The 23,205-nt window shown below is 33.4% G+C and overlaps 1 protein-coding gene across 2 annotated transcripts in view; it reads right to left on the bottom strand.

The window, feature by feature from the left end:
• The window catches only part of CDH9 (cadherin 9), a 137,844-nt gene that overhangs the window by 29,897 nt on the left and 84,742 nt on the right, over positions 1-23,205 (bottom strand). For both annotated transcript variants that reach the window (XM_027074775.2, XM_015085204.3), the window contains exon 3: positions 5,996-6,290. In XM_027074775.2, coding sequence (XP_026930576.1) covers positions 5,996-6,290 — 295 coding nt within the window. The remainder of the gene's footprint in view (positions 1-5,995; positions 6,291-23,205) is intronic.

Raw genomic sequence — 23,205 nt, 5'->3', positions numbered from 1 at the left:
GATTATTAAGCATCTGGGCCTCCCTTTAAAATATAGTTAACACAGTCATATATGATTACATCTATTGATATGCTACATATTATTTGCTGCACATAAGTAAATCAGTAGATATTTCCCCCCAAATTAAGAAAGTATAGATTTTGTCACATGCAATACTATAATTTAACACTACTCTGTTTAATTTTATTTTCTGAAACTTAAACCACTGTCTTTTAACTTTATCACAATTTTTTATATTTAAAAGATAAAAAGGTTTTAAAGGGGCTAAACATAATGCAGTATATTAATGGGCTTTTCTGATATCTCACTAATCGCTATAAAGATTCAAAGCATGGTTTTAAAACTACTATTGATTAAAGACTAACATGTATCCCTTGGGCAAAATGAGTTTGTATGACATTTTCTAGTATACTACATAGAATTTTCTGAAGTTTGACTCTGATTCTACCTAGATTGTGAAATTCTTTAGGACAGGGCAAATTCCATATTGGCCATATCACTTACTTTAAAACCCCCATATGTTACACACTCAGAACTGGTCTAATTTAGTTGTAATGAATGTTTCTCAAAATTTGCATGTATATGCTTAAAAATTATTAATTGTATGTTAAGATTATACTAACAGCTCATTTCCCATCAATGTATCTGAATACTAACACAGGAATCTAGCAGCATTCGTTTTTATGTTTTTTTTTCAAAATTAATTAGCATAGAACTTGAGTTCTTTCTCTTGAGGCCTCTGTTTCCTCAGCTGCAACAGAATTAATATGTTCTGCAAGAAGACACAGTACAACTCACTCGTCCATCCCAGGGGTACTCCTTTGTCATTCAAAGAACACTCACTCATGTCCTAGCCAGACCAAGGCAAAAATAATAGTTATATTATAATATAATATGTATAATACAATAGAATACAATAATGTTTATAAGTTCAACTAAATGTTTTTCTGACTTATATTGAATTTTTAAATATAATTTTATGTGCACATATATTAGTGAGAATAATAATTATTTTCATATTTGAGGATTATTTGAAACATGAATTATTAAGTGTAATCAGTATTCTAAATGTAAGTAGTGAATTCATCAATTTCATGACCGGTATTTTCCTAACCAGTTTCATTTTTCTTTTACTGTGGGTATAATTTCATAGCGAAAACAGGTAAAAACACTTCTCTATACCTTTTGACACTTTTAATAATGTATTTTGCTGTTAAATTTGTTTTCTATTGTTTGCTTTTTATTGTAGGTATGTGATCTTTGAACATATCCAAAAATACTTGACCTAAAAAAGAAAAAAATAATTCAATCTAAATAATAAAAATCAATTTTGTAATGTAACTAAAATGTTAAAAACACTCATATAAACTACGATCTGTTCTTGTAGAATCATGGTAATGATTAGGAATGCTGATAAACACTGATAAACACTAACAGCTTAATACTATGATATTTATAATAGCAGAATGAAAAAAGAGAAGTACCTAATGTGTTGGACTGGACATTAGGGAATGGAGAGTTGTACTTTTTTTTTTCATAAATGCAATGACTTATTATCAGTTAGTACTATTTAGCAATAAAATTAGAAGGTGGTTTTTATGTTTTTTGTACCAATTTCGTAAATATGTGTTTATAAAGATGAATTAAAAGATTTTGATTTTTATCTCCCTCTGAATTTTCTGAAATACTTATAATTTTCATTTGCTCTCAAATCTAAATATTTTACTTTTATATTAAACAAAGATTAAAAAATTATAGTGAAGCTTAAATGACAAATGTATCATATGACATGAAATTTGTCGTATCATGATAAATTTATTTGCAGGCTTTGTCTGTATGATGTAATCTCTCCAAAGGCAGGGGCCTGTCTGGTCTTATTCAGATTTTAACTGAAGCCCAGCATGGTTTCCAGCAGAAAGTCATAATGAGAATGTACGTTTATAGACTGTAAGGTAGACGAGGCAGAATACCCAGCCCTTAATTTGTATCATTACTTTATTCTTATGATTAGCATAAGATATAGGCCTTGAGACATACAGAAGTGGCTCATGGTCACCTGGTAGGTGACAGAGATGGGATGCACCTAGACAATCTGAGGAAAGAAACACCACTCTAAATTCTTTACTAAGTGGCTTGTCTGGCATTATGGCTGTGATTAGACACGTTATTGAATCCACAGGTAGTGAATACTAAGAAAGGGCTTGGGTTAAGTCATAAAGGGTTCATTGATGAGTTATATGTGCCAACTGTGAAAACTGCAAAAGGATTTCTTGTTGAAGTGATGGTGTTGGAGAGGAACTGGGTAAGTTTTTGAGAGACCAGTATGGTGAACTACCCAGTCAATGAGAAAAAAGTTGGGCTCTGCTATAAATATTAAAATCAATGCATCCCATTTGCCTTCATTATACATCCTTAAATATTGTCCAGATTATGTGTTCTGATCAGAAGATGCTAATGCATTTAAGATTTCAACAATTAATTAGAGTCTTTTAATTTTAACTAAAAAATGATTCTGAGCAACACAATGGAATGTGGCATATGGTTTTGACAGGAGGAAGTAGGGGCAGAGAGATAGAGCAAGGAGAGGAGTTGGTGTGAGAGAAACAGGAGAGACACTGTGGACAAAAATAAATAGGAAGAAAGGGACAGTATCGAGGAGACCATTAGGGGGTATATTAGGGAGAAGGGTAGGATAATAATAAAGAAATTTCATTTTATTTTAGAAGACTTTATTTACCCCCAAAGTTAATGGTAGTAGTTTTTTAGCTCTGGTTTAAGTGAAAATCACTAATATAAGGAAGATAATATTAGAATTAAATGACTGTGCATTACTTCATTTATAGAAGCACTTTTTGTTGTCTGATTATGCATGGGCTTTAACTATTAGTTTAAGATCATCCCTTAGTTTTTCTCTGCAATTGATTATTTATATCAGTAAAAGCATAGAAATAACATCTACAAAATTATAGTGAGTTAATATTTATTTTCCCTTAAAACAGGATTACTTATGACAAAAGAACCATATAATTTAAAAATATAAAATTTAGAGACTTTATTTAGACATGTTTTATATATTAACAGGTCTAAAATCTTAATGCAAAATGCAGTCACTCCCTTTCCTCTTATTTGGATTTAATTTTAATGAGGGGGCATTTGAATTAAGAGATAAAAACTTAAAAAATGTTGCTTTTGAGGAATTACTAAGAATCTAATAAAATTGGAAGTGTTCCAAACTATGTTTTGCATAATAAGCATAACTATTTTACAGTGGGGACAAATAGTAAGGCATTAAAATTATCCAGCTTTCCCTGCATTTATTAAACATTGTTTTTCTGTTTACAATAGTATAGTAATAAACTATGTTTTGGGGCAAGCCAGTTTAATTCTTTTGGGCTCATTTTTACTTATTTATTAAAATAAGTGCTTAAATCAAATGTAGTGTCTTCCATGTGTGTGTATAATATGTACATTTATATTTAAAACTAGATATACATACGAAGTCTATCGTTGGGCCAAACAGGAAGCAATTAATACAGTGATGTCAATCTTAGTACTAATAATAACTATCCTCCATAAATAGGATCAAGATCTATCTGTAACTTTTAAATCCTCTTTTATTAATATGAAAAGCTGCAACCAGAGCCATACATCTCTATGTTGTTGTTGTTGTTGTTGTTGTTTTTCTGTTTTGTTGGAATTCTAGGCACAGAGGCAATAAAATTGACAATTACCCAAATTCTCACTTAAAAAAATAATGTTTATTTATTTTTGAGAGAGAAAGAGAGACAGAGCAGGGGAGGGGTAGAGAGTGAGGGAGACACAGAATCTGAAGCAGGCTCCAGGTTGTGATCTGTCAGCACAGAGCCCGACGTGGGGCTTGAACTCACAGACTGCGAGATCATGACCTGAGCCAAAGATAGCTGCTTAACCAACTGAGCCACCCAGGTACCCCACCAAATACGCATTTTAAGGCTGCAACAATAAGAAATTGTGCTGCCCATAATTTAAAGTTTATATAAGTATAGATTGCCTTACAGGAAGGGCTTTTTGCACAAAATAATCTATAAGCCTTCCTCCATGTATAAACTTATATATTCTGTATTTTATGGTATGGAATGAGCAAAGACTTTTTTAAATAAAATATACAAGTGCTTACTCTAGTCCTGATATTATTACGTATTTGATAAATATTAATGTAACCTAGATGAGATAGAATACGTTTGAATTAGATAAATGATCGGAATATACAGAATAAGAGATAATATTCCATTAAATTGCACAAAATATATGGGAGGAATGCAGGTATCTGAGTTTAAATATAAATAGTCTCTGATAAATAAGTATTCTGGTTTTTAAAATGAGTTAATTGAGTTAATTCTTTGAAAAGTTTAAAAGTTATTCACCTATAAATCAGTTATTATCAAAATGTGTCTTATTCAAATATCTGTCATCCAAATTATACTTTTTATTCCTGTATGTATATCAAATCTATTTCCAGAAGGATAAGTGACAGTTTTTGTACTATTTGTCAAAATACCTGGTAAAATAACATATATGCAGGATAAACAATAATGTGTTATAAAGGTTAAAGGGTGTTACCAGAAAACCAAACTACTTTAGAATACTCATCAACAGGCAGTTGAAATGGAAAGTATGATTTTAGATGTATCTTCATCTCAAATATAAGCCCATAAAGACATCATCATATGTACCTACATTATCCCACTGGTCGACCTATATGGATCAGTCCAGTACTTCCACGGATCTATACCAAGCTAACATATTTTAAAATATTAAAGAAAACACAGCAACTCATATTTCATCCTAGGCTGTATGATTTCCTAGGACTCCTGTCTAATTTGATAACTCTCTTTCATATTATTGGAATGAATACCTAAAAGATAAGAGAATTGCCTCTTTTCTCAGATGGATGAGATTTCATTTGAGGTGAAAAGAAATAACTTCTTTGCAAACCCCTGGTTCTTCTGTCTAGATGACACACATAGTTAAGAAACATCTTATATCATTTCACTCAGCAAAGGTGGTTATAATTTTGTTTTCCTCATAAAAAACTATTTTAGACTGAAACATGTACTAATTGTAATAATGTCAAAGTTAATCACTGAACAATGATTTTGAAATAACATCCAACTACATAGTATCAAATTTTGAAAATCAGTTGTGCATATTTTGGATACTATAGCAAGTTTATATCACTTCTTTTTAAATATGTAATGACTTAATAGCTCTTATTTTATTAAGACATCTAAACATACACATACAGATAAATTACATAATAACAAATGTTTTTTAAAATTGTAGGCAGCCCTAAAAAATGAAACAATTATTTTCAGTTTGCATGATAAACTATTATTTGGTAGTAGAACACAACTAAAATAATATTAAAAGGCTTGGAATATTGTTATTAGGCTACCAGGTTATTTGATCATAATTCAGCTGCTTAATCATTCAGAATCCTGGCTCCTAATTAACAGAATGGGGATTTAAAGTTCTATTTCCCATGCTTTCCACATGAAGTTGTTTCAATGATCAAATGAGATGATCAAAAGAAATTTGTCAAATGCAAGTATTAGTTGTTATGCAAAATAATGCAAGCAAAACTGTCCAAAACTGCTGACACTATTTGATATCCCCTTTTTATTTCAAGCAGAAATACATTCATCTTGACTGTTATTTGAATAGCAGTTGAGTAGAGGTGAAGGTGTTGGTAGAAATGCAATGGAATAACTGCTCTCATTAATCATATTGTTAGATCATATTTTTAGATATCATTTTAGGTATAAGGTACACCATAGCAGGAATCATTGAAATATATACAATTGACAATAATTAGAAGTGAGAAGTTAAAACTAAATAGTAGTTTTCAGTTATAGTTCTCATCTTGAAAGAACCATATATGGTAACTGTATGTCCATAATTATTACCTTAGCAAACAAATAAAAATGTTCGTTTACATGGATTAACATATACCTACCGACTCCAGACATTTCAGGAACACTGGCAGTGTATAAGTCTTTTGTGAATTTTGGTTCATTGTCATTGATATCATGGATTTTAATAATAAATTCAGATTCCGGCTCCACCTGCCGCCCAGTCTTTCTGTCTATAGCCTTGGCACGAAGAATGTATAGGGATTTTTCTTCTCTGTCTAATTTCTTTGCAGCATGAATATCTCCTGTATTTTCATCTATAACGAACAGACTGCCAGCCCCATCTCCTGTTAATATGTATTTTAAATTTCCATCTCCTTTATCTTGATCAGTGTGAAGCTTCAGAGAGGCAGAAAAGAAAAGTTCTATAAATACATGCATTGCTATTACCGAAAAAAATTAATTTTGGCACATATCAACTCTTCACATAATGTCATTAAAACAACGATCACAGTTGTTATCTTAATTTTCAGGTGAGAATACTAAACATTCCAGTTTCATCATTCTCAAAAATTTTAAATAATTACATCTGTACATCATAGGGGACTAAATTTGCAATGAAATAAAAATGAATAATATGTCTTTTGAAACACAGTGTTGAATGATTCAAAGATTTAAACTGTGACACATTAACAAGAAAAAACAAAACATCCATAAACCTAGAGCTTGAGTATAAAATAGTGACATACTCCTGGTTACATTTAATATCACTAAACTAAGAGATGATGTGAGACGTTTTGAACTTTTCATGATAAGTTTAGAATATATACCATAACTGCAAACTGATTTTACCTCTCGTCAGTAAAATATTTGTAGATTCAGAGGCTCTGTCTTCAGAGAAACCAGAGGGATGGAATTTTATTTCAAAGATTCTTCTCTATATGATTTTGGGAGAGTACACTTTCAACCAGGATATCCTTTGTTTGTTTGTTTGTTTGTTTGTTTGTTTGGAAATTGACATATTTTATAGACTTCTTTAAAATTCAATTGATATAAAAAACACAGGGCTTTTCCACTGGCCATATACATATTTTTTCATAAATTATTTTTCTTCTGGTACATAACCAACTAAAAAATAGACTTTTTAATGTAGGAGGCAGTCTACTGAGTACTTAAAACAGACAAACAGATCATGTATTCACAGAAATTTAGAATTGGAAAAAATCTTGACATTTTTTCAAACCTAACACTGTTCTGAAACTTGAGTCTTAACTAGCCTGTCCCCTAGAAGACAACTATGTTGTCTTCATATATCCCAAAATTCCCATTACTTCCTGGCTCCACCTATTTCTGTGTCCCATTCTATCTTTGAATTGTTTGACTTTTTAAATAGTTTTTTTATGGTAGCCAAAATAAGAAACTTGGGATGCATATTTTACTCTTCTGTACTTTTAATCTCAATGCCAAAATAATCATATGCAGTCTTCTCTGCAACCCCTTCCCGACCCATCAATATGTCTCCATCCTATGGCTATCACCCTGGTTTTGTCCTGCATCGTATCTTATCTGGACCACTGTAGCAATCTCCTAATTAATGTCTGCCACCCCTCGCAGTCTACTCCAAAGAGTTTTCCATTATAAAGGTGGTTTTTCTTTTCTTTTTTTAAATAATTTAAAAAAAATGTTTATTTATTTTTGCGAGAGAGAGAGCATGATCAGGGGAGGAGCAGAGAGAGAAGGAGACAGAGGATCCAAAGTGGGCTCTGTACTGACAGCCTGATATGGAGCTCGAACTCACTAACCTTGAGATCATGATGTGAGCTGAAGTTGGACACTTAACCAACTGAGCCATGCAGGTGCCCCAGGGAGGTGATTTTCAATGTCATAAATCTGGTCATGTTACCTCTTAGCTTAAAAATCTTCAACAAGGTACAGTGCAAGAGAAACATAAATCTAAAGTCTTACAAACCTGGGTTATACTCATGCAAATTTTTGTGTTCTATTGGGCAAATGTGTGTGTGTGCGTGTGCGCGCGCGCATGTGTGTTTAATCTAAGCCTGTTCTATTAAAAAGACATAATATTCTTTACAAAAATAATCTTTACTTTTATTATTCTAATTTTTTGGACTCTATCGCCTTATTTATACATCTTCCATAATCTTATCCTCATCTCCAGATACATCACTGCCACCTGTACCCACTTCGTTACCATTCTGTACCAACCAATTATATTGTTTTGCCTTGTTCTATCTTCTTCATTTCTCAGAGAATACTGTTCCAGTTTTTATTCTTGATGTTTGCATATTTTCCTCTTACCCTTTAACACCCTTTCTCTTCTCTGCATTGTCTCCTAATTAAACATTTATCATATCTCATTTAAAATCAGGATGACTTTTCCTACTCTCTAGATTAGAACACATATGCCAGCTCTGTAGTTACAAAGCATATTTCATTGTCCTATCGTGATATTCACCACATTTGGTGCAATTATTTATTGTGCCCACTAAACTGTAAAATTCCAAAGAGAATGATTGATATTATTCTTTTAAATTGCTAGGATTTCATTGAAGGTGACAAAAATATGGAAAGTCATTCCATGCTCATGGATTGGAAGAACAAATATCATTGAAATGTCTATACTACACAAAACAATCTACACATTTAATGCAATCTCTATCAAAATACTAATAGCATTTTTCATAAAGCTAGAAAAAACAATCTAAAAATTTGTATGGAACCACAAAACACCCTGAATAACTAAAGCAACCTTGAATAAGAAAAGCAAATCTGGAGGCATCACAATTCTGGACTTCAAGTTATATTATAAAGGTGTAGTAAAACATTATGGTACTGGCACAAAAATAGACATATAAATCAATGGAACAGAATAGAAAGCCCAGAAATGAAGCCACAGCTATATGGTCAGTTAATCTTTAACAAAGCAGGAAAGAATATCCAATGGGTAAAATACAGTCTTTTCAACAAATGGTGTTGGGAAAACTGGAGAGCAAAATGCAAAAGGATGAAGCTAGACAAGTTTCTTACACCATACATAAAAATATTGAAAATGGATTAAGGCCCTAAATATGAGACCTGAAACCATAAAAATCCTAGAGGAGAACACAGGCAGTAACTTCTTTACATGGGCCATAGAAGTTGCTATGATACGTCACTAGAGGGAAGGGAAACAAAAGCAAACATGAACTAGTGGAACTTTATCAAGATCAAAAGCTTCTGCACAATGAAGGAAACAATCAACAAAACTAAAAAGCAGCCTACAGAATGGGAGAAAAGATATTTGCAAATGACATCTGTGATAAAGGGTTAATATGCAATATATATAAAAAACTCTACACCCCCCAAAATAATCCAATTAAAATCAGCAGAAGACACGAATAGACATCTTCCCAAAGAAGACATGCAGATAACTAACAGACACATGAAAAGATGTTCAACATCACTGATCATCAGGGAAATACAAATCAAAACTACAATGAGATATCATCTCACACCTATCAGAATGGCTAAAATCAACAACACAGGAAACAACAGGTGTTGGCGAAGATGCAGAGAAAGGGGAACCCTCTTGCACTGCTGGTGGGAATGAAAACTGGTGCAGTCACTCTGGAAAACAGCATGGAGTTTCCTCAAAAAGCTAAAATAGAGCCATCCTACAATCCAGCAACTGCCTACTAGGTATTTACCCAAAGGATACAAAAATACTAATTTGAGGGAATACATGCACTCTGAAATTTAAAGCAGCATGATCAATAATAGCCAAGTTATGGAAAAAACCCAAATGTTCATGTCTATTGATGAATGGATAAAGAAGTGGCATATATAATATATATGTGTGTGTGTGTGTATGTGTGTGTGTGTGTGTACTCACATACACACACATAGTTATATAGTTATATATAAAATATCACACAGCCATAAAAAGAATAAAATCTTGCCATTTGCAACAATGTGGGTAGAGCTAGAGAGTATTATGCTGAGCAAAATAAGTCAGTTATAGAAAGACAAATACCATATGATTTCACTCATTTGTAGAATTTAAGAAACAAAACAAAAGAACATGGGTGAGGTGTGGGGGAAAGAAAGGAAAGCCAAGAAACAGACTCTTAACTGTAAGGAACAAAGTGATGGTTACCAGAGGGGAAGTGGGTGGGGGGGATGGATGAAATGGGTGATAGGGATTAAGGAGGGCACTGTGTTGAGAATAGGGTGTTGTATGTAAGAGTTGAATCACTAAATTCTAATCCTGAAGCTAACATTACACTGTATGTTAACTAATTGGAAATTAAATCAAAACTGGAGAAAAACAATGTCAATGGAAATTTTACATATATACACATGAATACAAAGTATTTTTAATTTTTTGTATATCATTCCTTTTTAGTTTTCCATGTATTTAACATAATTCCAATATGTCAACTTAAAAAAAATAGCCAGGTATTTTATTAGAAAAATGAGTTTATTCAGGAAGAGAAGAAGAACTCGAATTCAGGACAAGCAAACTGTGGCAAGCTATAGGCAAATCTGAGAAAAAGTGACGGTCAGCTTTTGTTAGGTTTTAGGAGGAAATTGAAGAAGATTGTTTTTTAAACAAAAGTTCATTGGAGAGGAACAAAATTTTGAGGTTGTGGCTGCTTCTCATTGGCTGCAAGTGCTGATTAGTGTATTGTTGCTGGGGCAGGGAGAGATCTTCCTTCTTTTTGCAGGTTATGTAGGCTGCAACCAGTGGTACATTGGGATATATACTTATATTTACATTTATATTATATTTATATTCATATATTCATATATTCATATTCATATTCATGTTTATTTATTTTGAAAGAGAGTGAGGGCACAAACGGGGGAGAGGCAGAGAGAAGGAGAGACAGAATCCCAAGCAACCTCTGCACCATCAGAGCAGAGCCTGATGTGGGACTTTAACTCATGAACTCTGAGATTATGACTTAAGTAGAGATCAAGAGTAAGATGCTTAACCCACTGGGCCACCCAGCTGCCCCAGGAGTTATATTTTTATATCTTACTTATATTCAAATGCCAATGGAAACCATTCACTTTTCAAACATTTCTCCTCATTTAAAGTATTTTGAAGGCTGAAAAAATATTCAGACAAACATGGTAATCATAATCACTACAATTTTCTCTGAATGATTTTATATTTGATTTTAAAAATTTCAAGGAAACTTCAGTATTAAAATTATGCTGCTTGGACTGAATATGGTGTCCAGAGAGAAATTAAAATAGTAATGGAACTACAAAATTTTCAGAATAAGTTTGTGGTATGAAAATATTGAATTTTAATTACAAAATGAAATATTGACAACAGAATTATATTTTAGTCATTCCTATATTGAAATCATAATTTAGATTTACATCCTATTCCTATCCGTTCTAATGTCTGCCATGATATTTTATGTGTACTCTTTATTCTCTTAATTTAAAATGCCATAAGAAAATAAAATAAACTACCATTTTAAAAGAATTATGTCACATAAAATCAAGCACATATTTTAAAGCAGTGTCTTTAATTTACAATTTCATTTTAAGAATGAAAACACAATATTTATTATCTGGTGTAATCTAACAAAAAACAAAAGATGCTGTATTAAAATACTGGATTTTTCCATCATGTACATTATTAATTTTCAATTACACCCTTAGAGTTGATAGAAATCAATAGCAAAACCTATTATAACGTAAGTATAATATCTTCTATATGGAATCAATACTCAGCAATTTTATAGGATCAATGAAAATAAAGTAGAAATCTTATGACTATTGCTTATCTATTATAGAACAAAGCCCACATAAAATTCCTGAAGAAATATGAGTACCAAAATATAGTTATTTTCTTCAGATCTCAACGTACCAAGTAGTCCTCCCCCCCGGAAATAACATATTTGCCTCTTTTAAACTTGAATAAAACCATGATAGCACAATAAATCCTAAATAATGTTTTAAAATGCTAGCTATTATTGTCCAACAGTATCATGTTTTGTACAAAATCAACAGTATCATAATTTTGCCAGCTACAGTTGTTTTTAGAAATTTGAAAAATTTAAATGTACATGCAAAATAAGCTAAAAATTTAAATTATATAGATGCGTATATAGATAAGAAGAAGTCTACCAAGTTCTCCCTTGATCTATAAAAGCAGAAGAGTTCAAGATCAAAAAAACAAAAGACTAACTTGAAGGTAAAAACAAGAGAGTCATGACTCCTCAGTCCATCTCCAGACTTGAGCCAGTTAACAGACCCAGACCCTTTGAATGAAAGGGATGCTCAAGTCTTCTTGAGGAAGGTCCCCAGTACATGCCTGAACATTCATACTATTAGTCTTTCTCCTGGCCTTCCGCAAATGGGCCTATGCCTTTTACCAAGGTAGCTGTGTGCTGGATAAAAAGGAAGTAATCAGACACCTGAGGAGTCCTGGACACAAGCTCTGAATTCTCATTGACTCCAGGAAACCCAAATCAGTGTGATCTGCCAACCAGAGTAGAGGTATGAGGAAGTCAGGTGATTGATGGAGTTTTACGTGACATCTGTCTAATAGTGGGCCCAGTGGGATCCTAAATCCATTCTGTAGTAAAAGATAAATTGCTGTATCTTCCCCATCCTCCAACCAAAACAGAAGCCCAATACCTCGTGGTCTTTGGAGGTAGAGTATTTTTCATTTGGATATGTTATTTCTATCCATTTACTGAAACACCTAAAAAGCTGCTAGTTTTGAGTGGGGCCCAGCACCTGAGAAGATAGGATGATTTTGTCCGTGTATACAAGTCAATCTCTTTCCTCAGCCAGTTTTGTCGTTTCCTAATGGGCTCATGAACAAAGCGGCCATGGTGGCAGGAGTGAAAGTTATACATGGGTTTAACAACTTGAACATCCACTGACTAAGGACCACCTGGCTACAGTTACTATTGAATGCCCAATGTGCAAGCAGTAGAGACCAACATTGAGCCTCCAATATGGTGCCATTTCCTTGGGTGATCATCCAGCTTCCTGATAACTAGTCAATTAGACGGGAATGCTTCCATCCTGAAAGGTATGATGCTGTTATTTTGTTTTGTTTTGTTTTAAGCTTATTTATTTATTTTGAGAGATACAGAGAGCATGAGCAGGAAAGGGGTAAAGAGTGACAGGAATAGAGAGAATCCCAAGCAGGTTCTACACTGCCAACACAGAGCCCGACACGGGGCTCGAACTCACAAGACTGTGAGATCATGACCTGAGCTAAAGCCAAGAGTTGGACATTTAACCTATTGAGCTACCCAGGTGCGTTGGGACAATGTTTTTGGTTTTTTAAAATTATTATTACTATTATTATTACTACTATTATTACTCCTGGAATAGACACTTACACTGGATATGTATTTGCCTTCCCTGCACACAGTGATTCTGCCAAAATTACCATCCATAGACTTACAGCATGTCTTAATGGTATTCCATACAATATTAGTTCTGATCAAGCAAATCACTTCACAGTGAAACAAGTGCAACAATAAGTAAGTACTCTTGGGATTCACTGGTTTTACCGTGGTCCATGGTCCACATCATCCTGAAGCAGTTGATTTGGCACAATGATGGAATGGCCTTTAGAAGACTCTGTTACTATGACAGCTAAGTGCTGATGCCTTGCAGAGCTGGGGTGAGTTTATCTTGAAGGCTACATATGCTCTGAATCAGCATCCAACAAATGGTGTTGTTTCAGGATTCACAGGTCCAAGAATTAAGGAGTGGAAATGGGAGAGGCATCCTTCACTATTACCCCTAGTAACCCACTAGCAAAATTTTTATTCCCTGTTCCTGAGACCTTATGCTATGCTGGCCTACAGTTCTTAGTTCTAGAGAGATGGGGAAATTTTTCCACCAGGAGACAAAAAAATAATTTCATTGAATTGTAAGCTAAGATTGTTGGACTCCTCATGCCTCTAAATCAATAGGCAAATAATAGAGTTATTGTATTGCCAAGGTGATTGGTTCTGACTATAATGGGGAAATGGAGGCAAGGAGCAGTACTTGGAATACAAGAGATCCCTTAGAGTGTCTCTTAGTATTACTATGCCCTGTGATTAAGATCAATGAAAAACTACAACAACCCAGTCCATAAAAGACTACTAGTGTTCCAGACCCTTCAGGAATCAAGGTTTGAATCACCCCGCCAGAGAAAGAGCCATAACAAGATTAGGTGCTTCCTGAAGGCAAAGGGAATACAGACTGGGTAGTGGAGGAAAGCAGTTACAAATACCAGTTATTTCAGATACCAGTTAGTTACAGAATGTGTCTAGTTATAGAATGACTCATTGTCATGAGTACTTACTCCTTATTTTGTTATGAATACAGTGTGTTTTTTATAAACAAATTTCTTTGCTTTTTCCCATCTTTTTCCTTTATCATGTAACATAAGATACATGAACTTGTTATCACAGTATTTAAATATTATTAATTTTACATTATTGTATTTATGTTACAAGATACCAAGGAGAAGAATACACATCACTAAAGGACTATACCTCTTCTGGAAAGGGGTTAGTGTAATCCCAGTTGTGTGCAGAATAGTTGTATTCTGTTAGGCAGAATTATGACCTTGTTATTGTCTTTCTTTGAGATTAGCATGACTTAAGGAGATATGTGTGAGTGCCAAGTTAAGAAGAAGTGGCCTTATCATGGTTAATTTTATGTGTCAGATTGTGCCATTGGATGCGCAGATCTTTGGTTAAACATTATTCTGAGTGTATCTGAGGGTGTTTCTGGATGAGATTAATATTGGAATTGATGGGCCAGGTAAAGCAGGTTACTCTCCCCATTTTAGGTATGAATCATCCAATCCATTGAAAACCTGAGAAACAGAATTTGCTTTCTCTGCCTGACTGTGTTTGAGCTGGGACGTTGATCTTCTCCTGCCTTTAGACTCAGACCGGAACGTAACACTTTCAGGTCTTCAGACTCCCAGTGAAACTATGTCATTGATTCTCCTGAATCTCTGGCTTACCAACTGCAGATCTTGGGACTTCCCAGCCTCCATAATCGTATAAACCAATTTCTTATAATATATATCTATATATATTATATAAAACAAATATATATATATGTATACATATATATGTATATGTATATATGTATGTATACATATATACATGTATATATGTATACACATACATGTATATGTATATGTATATATGTATGTATATGTATATGTATGTATACATATATACATGTATATATGTATACACATACATATACATATATATGTATATGTATATGTATACATATATATATGTGTGTATATATATATATATCCTGTAGATGACTACAATTGAAGGCAAAATTTGCAAAATCCAAGCAAATTTATTCCTAATCCATTTTCTTTTAGGAATGTAAGAGTTTTTTGATTACTTGCTTGTTTTAAATTTTGTTTAAAGTGTTTATTTTTATTTATTTATTTTGCACACACACATGCAAAAAAGAGGAAGGAGAGAGAGAGACAGAGAGATGGGGGGGGAGAGAGAGAGAGAGAGAGAGGGAGAGAGAGAGAGAGAGGGAGAGAGGGAGAGAGAGAGAGAGAGAGAGAGAGAGGGAGAGAGACAGAGAATAAGGAGAAGGGGAGAGGGAGAGAGAAAACTCCACACCCAGCATGGAGCCTGATGCGGGGCTCGATCTCCCAACCAGGAGATAATGACCTGAGCAGAGAGCAAGAGTAGGGTGCTGAACCAACTGAGCCACCAGGAGCCCCTGTTTAACATGTTTTTAATTTCAAAAGTATGGTATATCGTCCAACTCTTATTATCAACAATCTTTCCATATTCCTAAAAAATATATATGTGGAATTTTCTAACTGTTCAGTTTTTAAAGAGGAGTGATATAAGAGCTATAGCTGACGCTTACTAAAAATAATGATTAATAATACTTCTGATGTCTTAATAATGTTAAAATATATGTCCAATATATTAAAAATAGTGTGTTGTGCAGCAGTCTTCAAGGCAGATTTTTCTTCTTTATTTCAGATAAATTGAATTATCTTTAAATTTACTTGTATTAAGTATTGGGTTTATAACTAATGTATTAATACGCAGTTTTGGGTAAATGAAAATTAAATATAAGACCACTGATATGCAATGTAGTTATGCCATAAAGATTTTCAGTTTTGACTAAAGAAGCATTAGCTGGACAGACCCTCTCATAGTAAGCAACAAAATCTAGACAAACTACATGAAGTCGCTGTTTTTAGGAATTACACAACAGAAGGGAAGCAACAAAATGAGTTATAAATTCATTCTACCAGTTTGCCTGGGAAAAATTTTACTGTAGGGATGTGGAGTATGTACAGAGAGTGGCAAATCTGCCGGGCAGAGAAAAACAGAGATGGGAATTCAGGGCTGTTGCTGTGGCACCGATTTGCTAGACAGGATACAAAGGGGCGAAAGCCACAGAGTGCTCCAGTCAGAGCATCTGTGTAAATATGGTAGAATCATATAGTGTACATGTCCACAGAGGCTTAGCATAGAAAATTTCTGGGGATCTAAAATTTTAATAGAGAATTTCACCGATTACAAAGCATGGGAAGAGAGGAGTTTGGGCACAGCCAGAATGGTTCAGTCTTAACTGAATGTTGTGGGTGTTAAGAATTGAGAAAAGCCATGCCTTGGGAGAAACAACTGTGTCTATGAGTGAAGAATACATCCTAAGAAAAAAAATACAGAGGGTGCCTTGATGGCTCAGTCAGTAGAGCCTGTGACTCTTGATCTTGGAGTTGTAAGTTCAAACCCCACATTGGGTATAGAGCTTACTTAAAAAAATCGACAGGATTTAATGAAACTTAAAAAATGAAAATTCTTTAAAAATAGACAAACTAAAATGGACCCATTCAAACAGTTCTTAAAACAATGTTTGACAAGAAGACTGTATCATCTACAATTCCCAGAATATAGTAATATAGTAGTATATATCAATTACTAAGTTCTAGGAAAATGTGTTTTTTAAATATATATTTAATATATATATATGTTAATATATATTTAATATATATGTTTACATATACATGTGTGTATATATATACATATATATGTGTGTGTGTGTGTGTGTGTATATATACATATCTCCAATGGAAACAGAAACACAGACAATCCCAATATGTGAGCTACTAACAGACATACATGTAATTGGAATAATGTTCATGCACTTACAGTTGCAAAAGGGAGAAAAGAATATGACAGAGAATATTTTTTAAGAGATAATGGTAAAAAAAATCTTAAAAGCATCCAAGGAATAAACATAAGTTTAGGTTAAAAAATATAACAAGAAAGACAGCTGATTTCATATTAGAAATAATGGAAGCCAGAACTGTTTAGTAAAAATAACCTTCAAAAATTAAGAAATAGTATTTTGAGAGAGAAAAAAAATGCTGAGAGAATTCACTGCAATAAGACTTTCACTTCAAGCAATACTAAATAGATATCTTTAGGCTGAATGGAAATAATGCTAAATTGGATCCTTGACATAAAGAAAGAAATGAGGAGACTTCATGAGAGCAAAACAGCTGGCATAAGAGATTATCTTAAAGTATTTTTAAAAGAAAAATGGCTGTTTAAATCTTGTATAACATCAACATATTATAAAATTTATATAGCATAGTAAACATAACATACATAGCAATAATAGCAAAGTAAATGGAATTCTGCTTTCACCAAGTTGTAACACTATGTAGTAATGACATCATATTCCAGTTAGACTTGAATAAGTTAAGGATGGATATAACCCTTATCCTTATATTCCTTTTATAATCCTCAGGGCAACTGCTAAATAATACAAGGAGATAAAGCTAAAATGGCAACTGTGGAAATAAAATGAAATGCTAATTAGTAGACAAAAAGAAAGTTGAGGAGACAGAGAGAAATATTTTTCTATAAACAAAGGCAAGAAACAAGAGGTAAATGGTGAATAATTAGAACAAATGTAAAACAAGAAGGCCAGCAGTATGTAAACACAAACATATTAGTGATTACATCAGTATCAGTGGGCTTAAAACCTCAAGTAAGAAGACTATTAGAATCCACTACAAAAAGGTACTTAAGTATATGTAGATTACAAGAGCCAAGCCTTCAACATGATAGTATAAATGAATTTAAAGTAAAAAAAATAAAAATGTCATCAATACTAATTATAAGAAAGCATGTAGGGCTATATTAAAATTAAACAAAATAAACTTTAAGAAATAATACAGAAGAAACTTAGTAACACTGAAGGAGACATTATCTCAGAAAGATATGACAATCATTATTGTTCATGGAGCTAAGAATAAATTTCTAAATGAAACACTTGTCATAAAACTAAAAGAAGTAGCAGACAATCCAAATCACAGTTGGATTTTATTATGGAAATGATTAGTTTTTGTTTCTTACAAGAAACTAATACATTGAATACATATAATTGAAATAATGAGATTTTAGAACAGATGATCACAGTGAGTCATAATACTGCCCACATATCATCAAAGCAGCTATGCAAGAAGCAACATACAAATGTACAATGTGCAGTAAATGTACAAATAATAGGTATGTTCTTCTAATCCTCTCCATGTATATTAATAATGTTTTTAGAATATTTTTATTTACACAAAAATTACAAAGCTATATCTATCACTTCCCACATCCTCACACTTAGATTCAGTTGTTAACCTCACATTGTGGTATATTTGTTACAATAATGGACCAATATTGATAAATTATTATTAAAGTGTATATCTTATTCAGAGTCCCTTGCTTTTTACTGCATATCTTTTATCTGCTCCACATTACATTTAGTCCTCATGCTCCTTAAACTCCGTTGTACTGTGACAGGTTCTCAGACTTTCTGTTTTTTATTATCTCCATAGTTCTGAGAGTGTATGTCATGTTTTTAGTGATATATCCCTTTTTTGGACTTTATCTCATGTTCTTTCTCATGATTATTCTAGGATTATGTGTTTTGGGGAGAAAGACCACAGCAGTGGCCTTTTTCATCACGTTTCAAGGGTATATTCTGTAATCATGATATATCACCGTTGACGCTAACTTAGTTGACTTAGTGTTTGTCCAGAGTCTGCGCTACACAGTTACGGTCTTTCTCCCTTTTCTTACTGTATTTTTTTTAAGTTTATTTATTTATTTTGAGAGAGAGAGAGAGAGTGCGTATGCATGAGCAGGTGAGAGGCAGGGAGACAAGGAGAGAGAGAATCCCAAACAGGCTCTGTGCTGTCAGTGCAGAGCCTGATGTGGGGCTCAAACCCATGAGCAGTGAGATCATGACTTGAATTGAAACCAAGAGTCACATGCTTAACTGACTGAGCCACCCAGGTACCCCTTACCATATTCTTTAAAAGGAAGTCGCTACATTCTGCCAACATTTAAGGAGTAGGGAGTTACACCTCTTTGAAGGGAGACTATCTTCATATATCATTTGAAATTTCTCTACATGGGAGCCTTGTTTATTCTCTCCCCTTTACTTATTTATTGTTATTTAGTTATATCAGTTTGGACTCTTGGATTTTTTTTGCGGGGGGGGGGCTAATACCAGTGTATTTCATTGCTCCAATTTTTTCAGTTTTGCCCACTGGGAGCCCTTACAGTCAATTCTTGTGTCCTTTTGCCATATTCCTATCTTTGTAGTGTGTTTTTGTCTATGTGCATTTCCTTAATTTCTGGCAACACAAGATACACCACAATCATCTTGTGTATTTCTTGTTATATTCCTAGAATCATCCTTTTTTTTTGCAGGAAGACTCAGTTCTCTTTATTGGAGAATGACAGTAGAAATCGAGATCAGAATGCTAGATGTGTTTACTGCTACTAGGTGTTGTTGCTTTTAGAACCTTTCAGCTGACAGAACAATGAAATTTATGGCTGACTACTAGTCTGTGTATATACCTACCTAGATGACACCAGTTGTATCAATATAAAGTTCATTCTGATACCTGTGTTTGGATATTTTAACATATTAATTTGAGTAATTAGAGAAAAAAAAAAGACAAATAATAGTAAAGGTACAGAATATTTTGGCAGTGCTCTTAGCCAAATCAATCCCAATAATACTTCAATAGCAAACAGCCCAGCATCTTCATAATATGCATTATTTTCACATACACATGTAAGACTCATCAGATTATGCTATGTATTAAATTGCATTGGAGATGACCAAAATATCTGGCCCATGGCCTATTGATGTAGGCTTTGTATTATGTTTGTTGTTCCCCACATATATATGTATATATGTACATATATAAAATATCATGTATAATATGTAATATATGGAGTTAATACTATCCCTATCAAAATTTCAGTGTTACTTTTTACAACAAATTGATAAGCCGAAACTAAAATTAACATGGGAATGCAAATGACCTAGAGTAGCCTGGACAATTGGAAGAAGAAAAAAGTAGAACTTATATTGTTAAAGTTCAAAACTTATTCTAGAATTACAATAATGAAGAGAGTGAAGTATTAAATAGACAAATGAGAACAAAATAGGAAATCTAGAAATAAACTCACAGATACACTTGATTTTAGAAAAAGGTGCCAATGAAATTTTGTTGTGGAAGCATTCTCAGCAAATTCTGTAGCAACTCCATTGATATTGGTATTTAAAAACAGAAGAAACTTCATTCATACCTCACATAATCCACAAAAATTAATTTGAGATATATTACAAACTTAAATATGATAGCTGGAACAGAAAGATCATCTTGGAAAAAACATGAACTTGACTTCATGATATTGAAATAGGCACATATTTCTTTTGTAAAATCAATAGGTCCAAACAATAAATACAAATAATATTTTTATTTAATGAAAATTAAAATATACTCATCAACAGACAATGTGTTTTTGATATTCTGCTGTTAAGTACATACACATTAAGGATTGTTGTCTTTTTGGAGGAATGGCCTTTTTATCATTATGTAATGTTTCTATTTATCCCTGATAAATGTTCTTGTTCTGATATTAGCTGTATCTGAAGTTCATCTAACTACTCCAACTCTCTTTTGATTACTGTTGCCTTAGAATATCTTTCTCCATCTCTGTACTTTTTTTTGAAATTTTTTTAATGTTTATTTATTTTGGGGACAGAGAAAGACAGAGCATGAATGGGGGAGGGGCAGAGAGAGAGGGAGACACAGAATCAGAAGCAGGCTCCAGGCTCTGAGCCATCAGCTCAGAGCCTGACGCGGGGCTTGAACTCACGGGCCGCAAGATCATGACCTGAGCTGAAGTCGGACCCTTAACCGACTGAGCCACTCAGGCGCCCCCATCTCTGTACTTTTAATCTAACCCACTTTAAATATAAAGTGGTTTCATTTTAGACAACATATGGTGGAGTTTTATATTTTTTATCCACTCTCTACCAGTGGTGTGTTAGACTCACATTTAAAGAGTTTGATTGGTATAACTGATTTAATATCCTCCATATTTGTAATTATTTTCTATTAATTACTGGTTCTTTATTTCTTTTTTGTTTATTTGTCTGATCTTTTTCTGCATTTTTTCTGTTTTTTTTTTGAGCATTTTATATATTCCATTTTCTCTCTACCCTTCACAAATCAATTATAAGTTTAAAAAAAAAGACGTGAAGGAGCTTTAAATGCATATTACATTTAAATGTAAGTGAAAGAAGCTAATCTGAAAAGACTGCACACTGTATAATTCTGTGTGATGTTCAGGAAAGCGCAAAACTTTAGAGATAATCAAATTACTAGTGGTTGCCAGGCATTCAGGAGAGGGAGGGAGGGATGAATGGATACAACACAAGGGATTTTTGGGGCAAACTACTCCGTATGACACTATAATGGTGGATACAAGACACAATTCATTTGTCAAAACCCATAGAACTGTACAACACAAAGAATGAGCCCTAATGTAAACTATGTATTTTAGTTATAATGTAACAATATGGTTCACATCAGTTGTAACAAATGTACCACACTACTGCATGGTGTTAATGGAGAGGGAACTCTACTCTCTGGTCCATTTTTCAGTAAACCCAAAACTGCTCTAAAAAATAAACTCTATTAATTAAAAACAAAACACAAATTATAAATTTATAAAAAAAAGTCCATGTAAGATTGAGAATCAAGCCACAGACTGCAGAGGGAGAGTATAAAGTAGCAAAGGACTCATCTCTCTAAATATGAAAATACTACAAGTCAATAAACAAAAGACAAATCCAGCCAATACAAAGTGGGTCAAAGGAAACCAGGCGTTTCATTAAAGTTGATACTTGACTAGTCAATAAACATAAAAATGTTCTCAACGGCATTACTCTTCATCTAAACGCTTCAGCTGTGAAAGCTCAGTGGGGAGTACTACACATATTCCAGAAAACCTGAAATTAAAAATTAAACTGAGAAAGATACATTGTGCAAAACACTGTTCAATTTGGAAGGAAGCTTGTTTCACAGATCTGATACACGCTTTTGCATTTTCTAATAAAATCATTTAGGGGCACCTGGGTGGCTCAGTCAGTTAAGTGTCCAACTTCAGCTCAGGTCATGATCTCAGGGTTCCTGAGTTCGAGTCCCACGTTAGGCTCTGTGCTGACAGCTCAGAACCTGGAGCCTGCTTCGGATTCTGTGTCTTCCCCTCTCTCTGCTCCTCCCCCACTCACCCTCTGTCTCTGTTTGTCTGTCTCTGTCTCTCAAAAATAAATAAATATTAAAAATTAAAAAAATAATCATTTATATACTTTCCCTTAGACCAAGTGCATGTACTTCTTGTTACGTATCCATATGCCAATGCCCACTTCAAACACTTGTATAAATTTGTTGGTATAGGTTTTATTTGTAATAGTCTGACACCCAATAGTAGAAACGTGAAATTATGTATATCGATAAAATTCAGTACTGCTCAGCCTTAAATAACAAAATACTGATGCATTCCACAACATGTATGAATCTCAAATACTTTCCAGTGACTACAATCACTTTAAAGAGCCATACAATTTCATTGATATAAAGTTCAAAAACAAGCAAAACTTATTTGTGATAATAGAAGTCAGAGTCTTGGTGTATTGATTGGGAAACTGAAAATGACACTTTCAGAAATGCTGGACAGTCTCTATACCTTGATCTGAAAAGTAGTTACTAATGTGTGTGTGTGTGTGTGTGTGTGTGTGTGTGTGTGTATGTACACCTATAAACATATATGACATCATCAAGCTCTTAAGATTAGCTTTACACTTTATTGTATATAGATTATGACTTAAAATTACTATAAAAGGGTGTTCCTTAAATAAACAAACAAAAAAAAGCAGATAACAGCTCATAAAG

Source organism: Acinonyx jubatus, chromosome A1 (genome assembly GCF_027475565.1).
Source record: "Acinonyx jubatus isolate Ajub_Pintada_27869175 chromosome A1, VMU_Ajub_asm_v1.0, whole genome shotgun sequence".
Lineage (NCBI taxonomy): Eukaryota > Metazoa > Chordata > Mammalia > Carnivora > Felidae > Acinonyx > Acinonyx jubatus.
The sequence above is the reverse complement of the archived record's forward strand: the minus strand, read 5'-3'. Positions and strand labels throughout refer to the sequence as shown.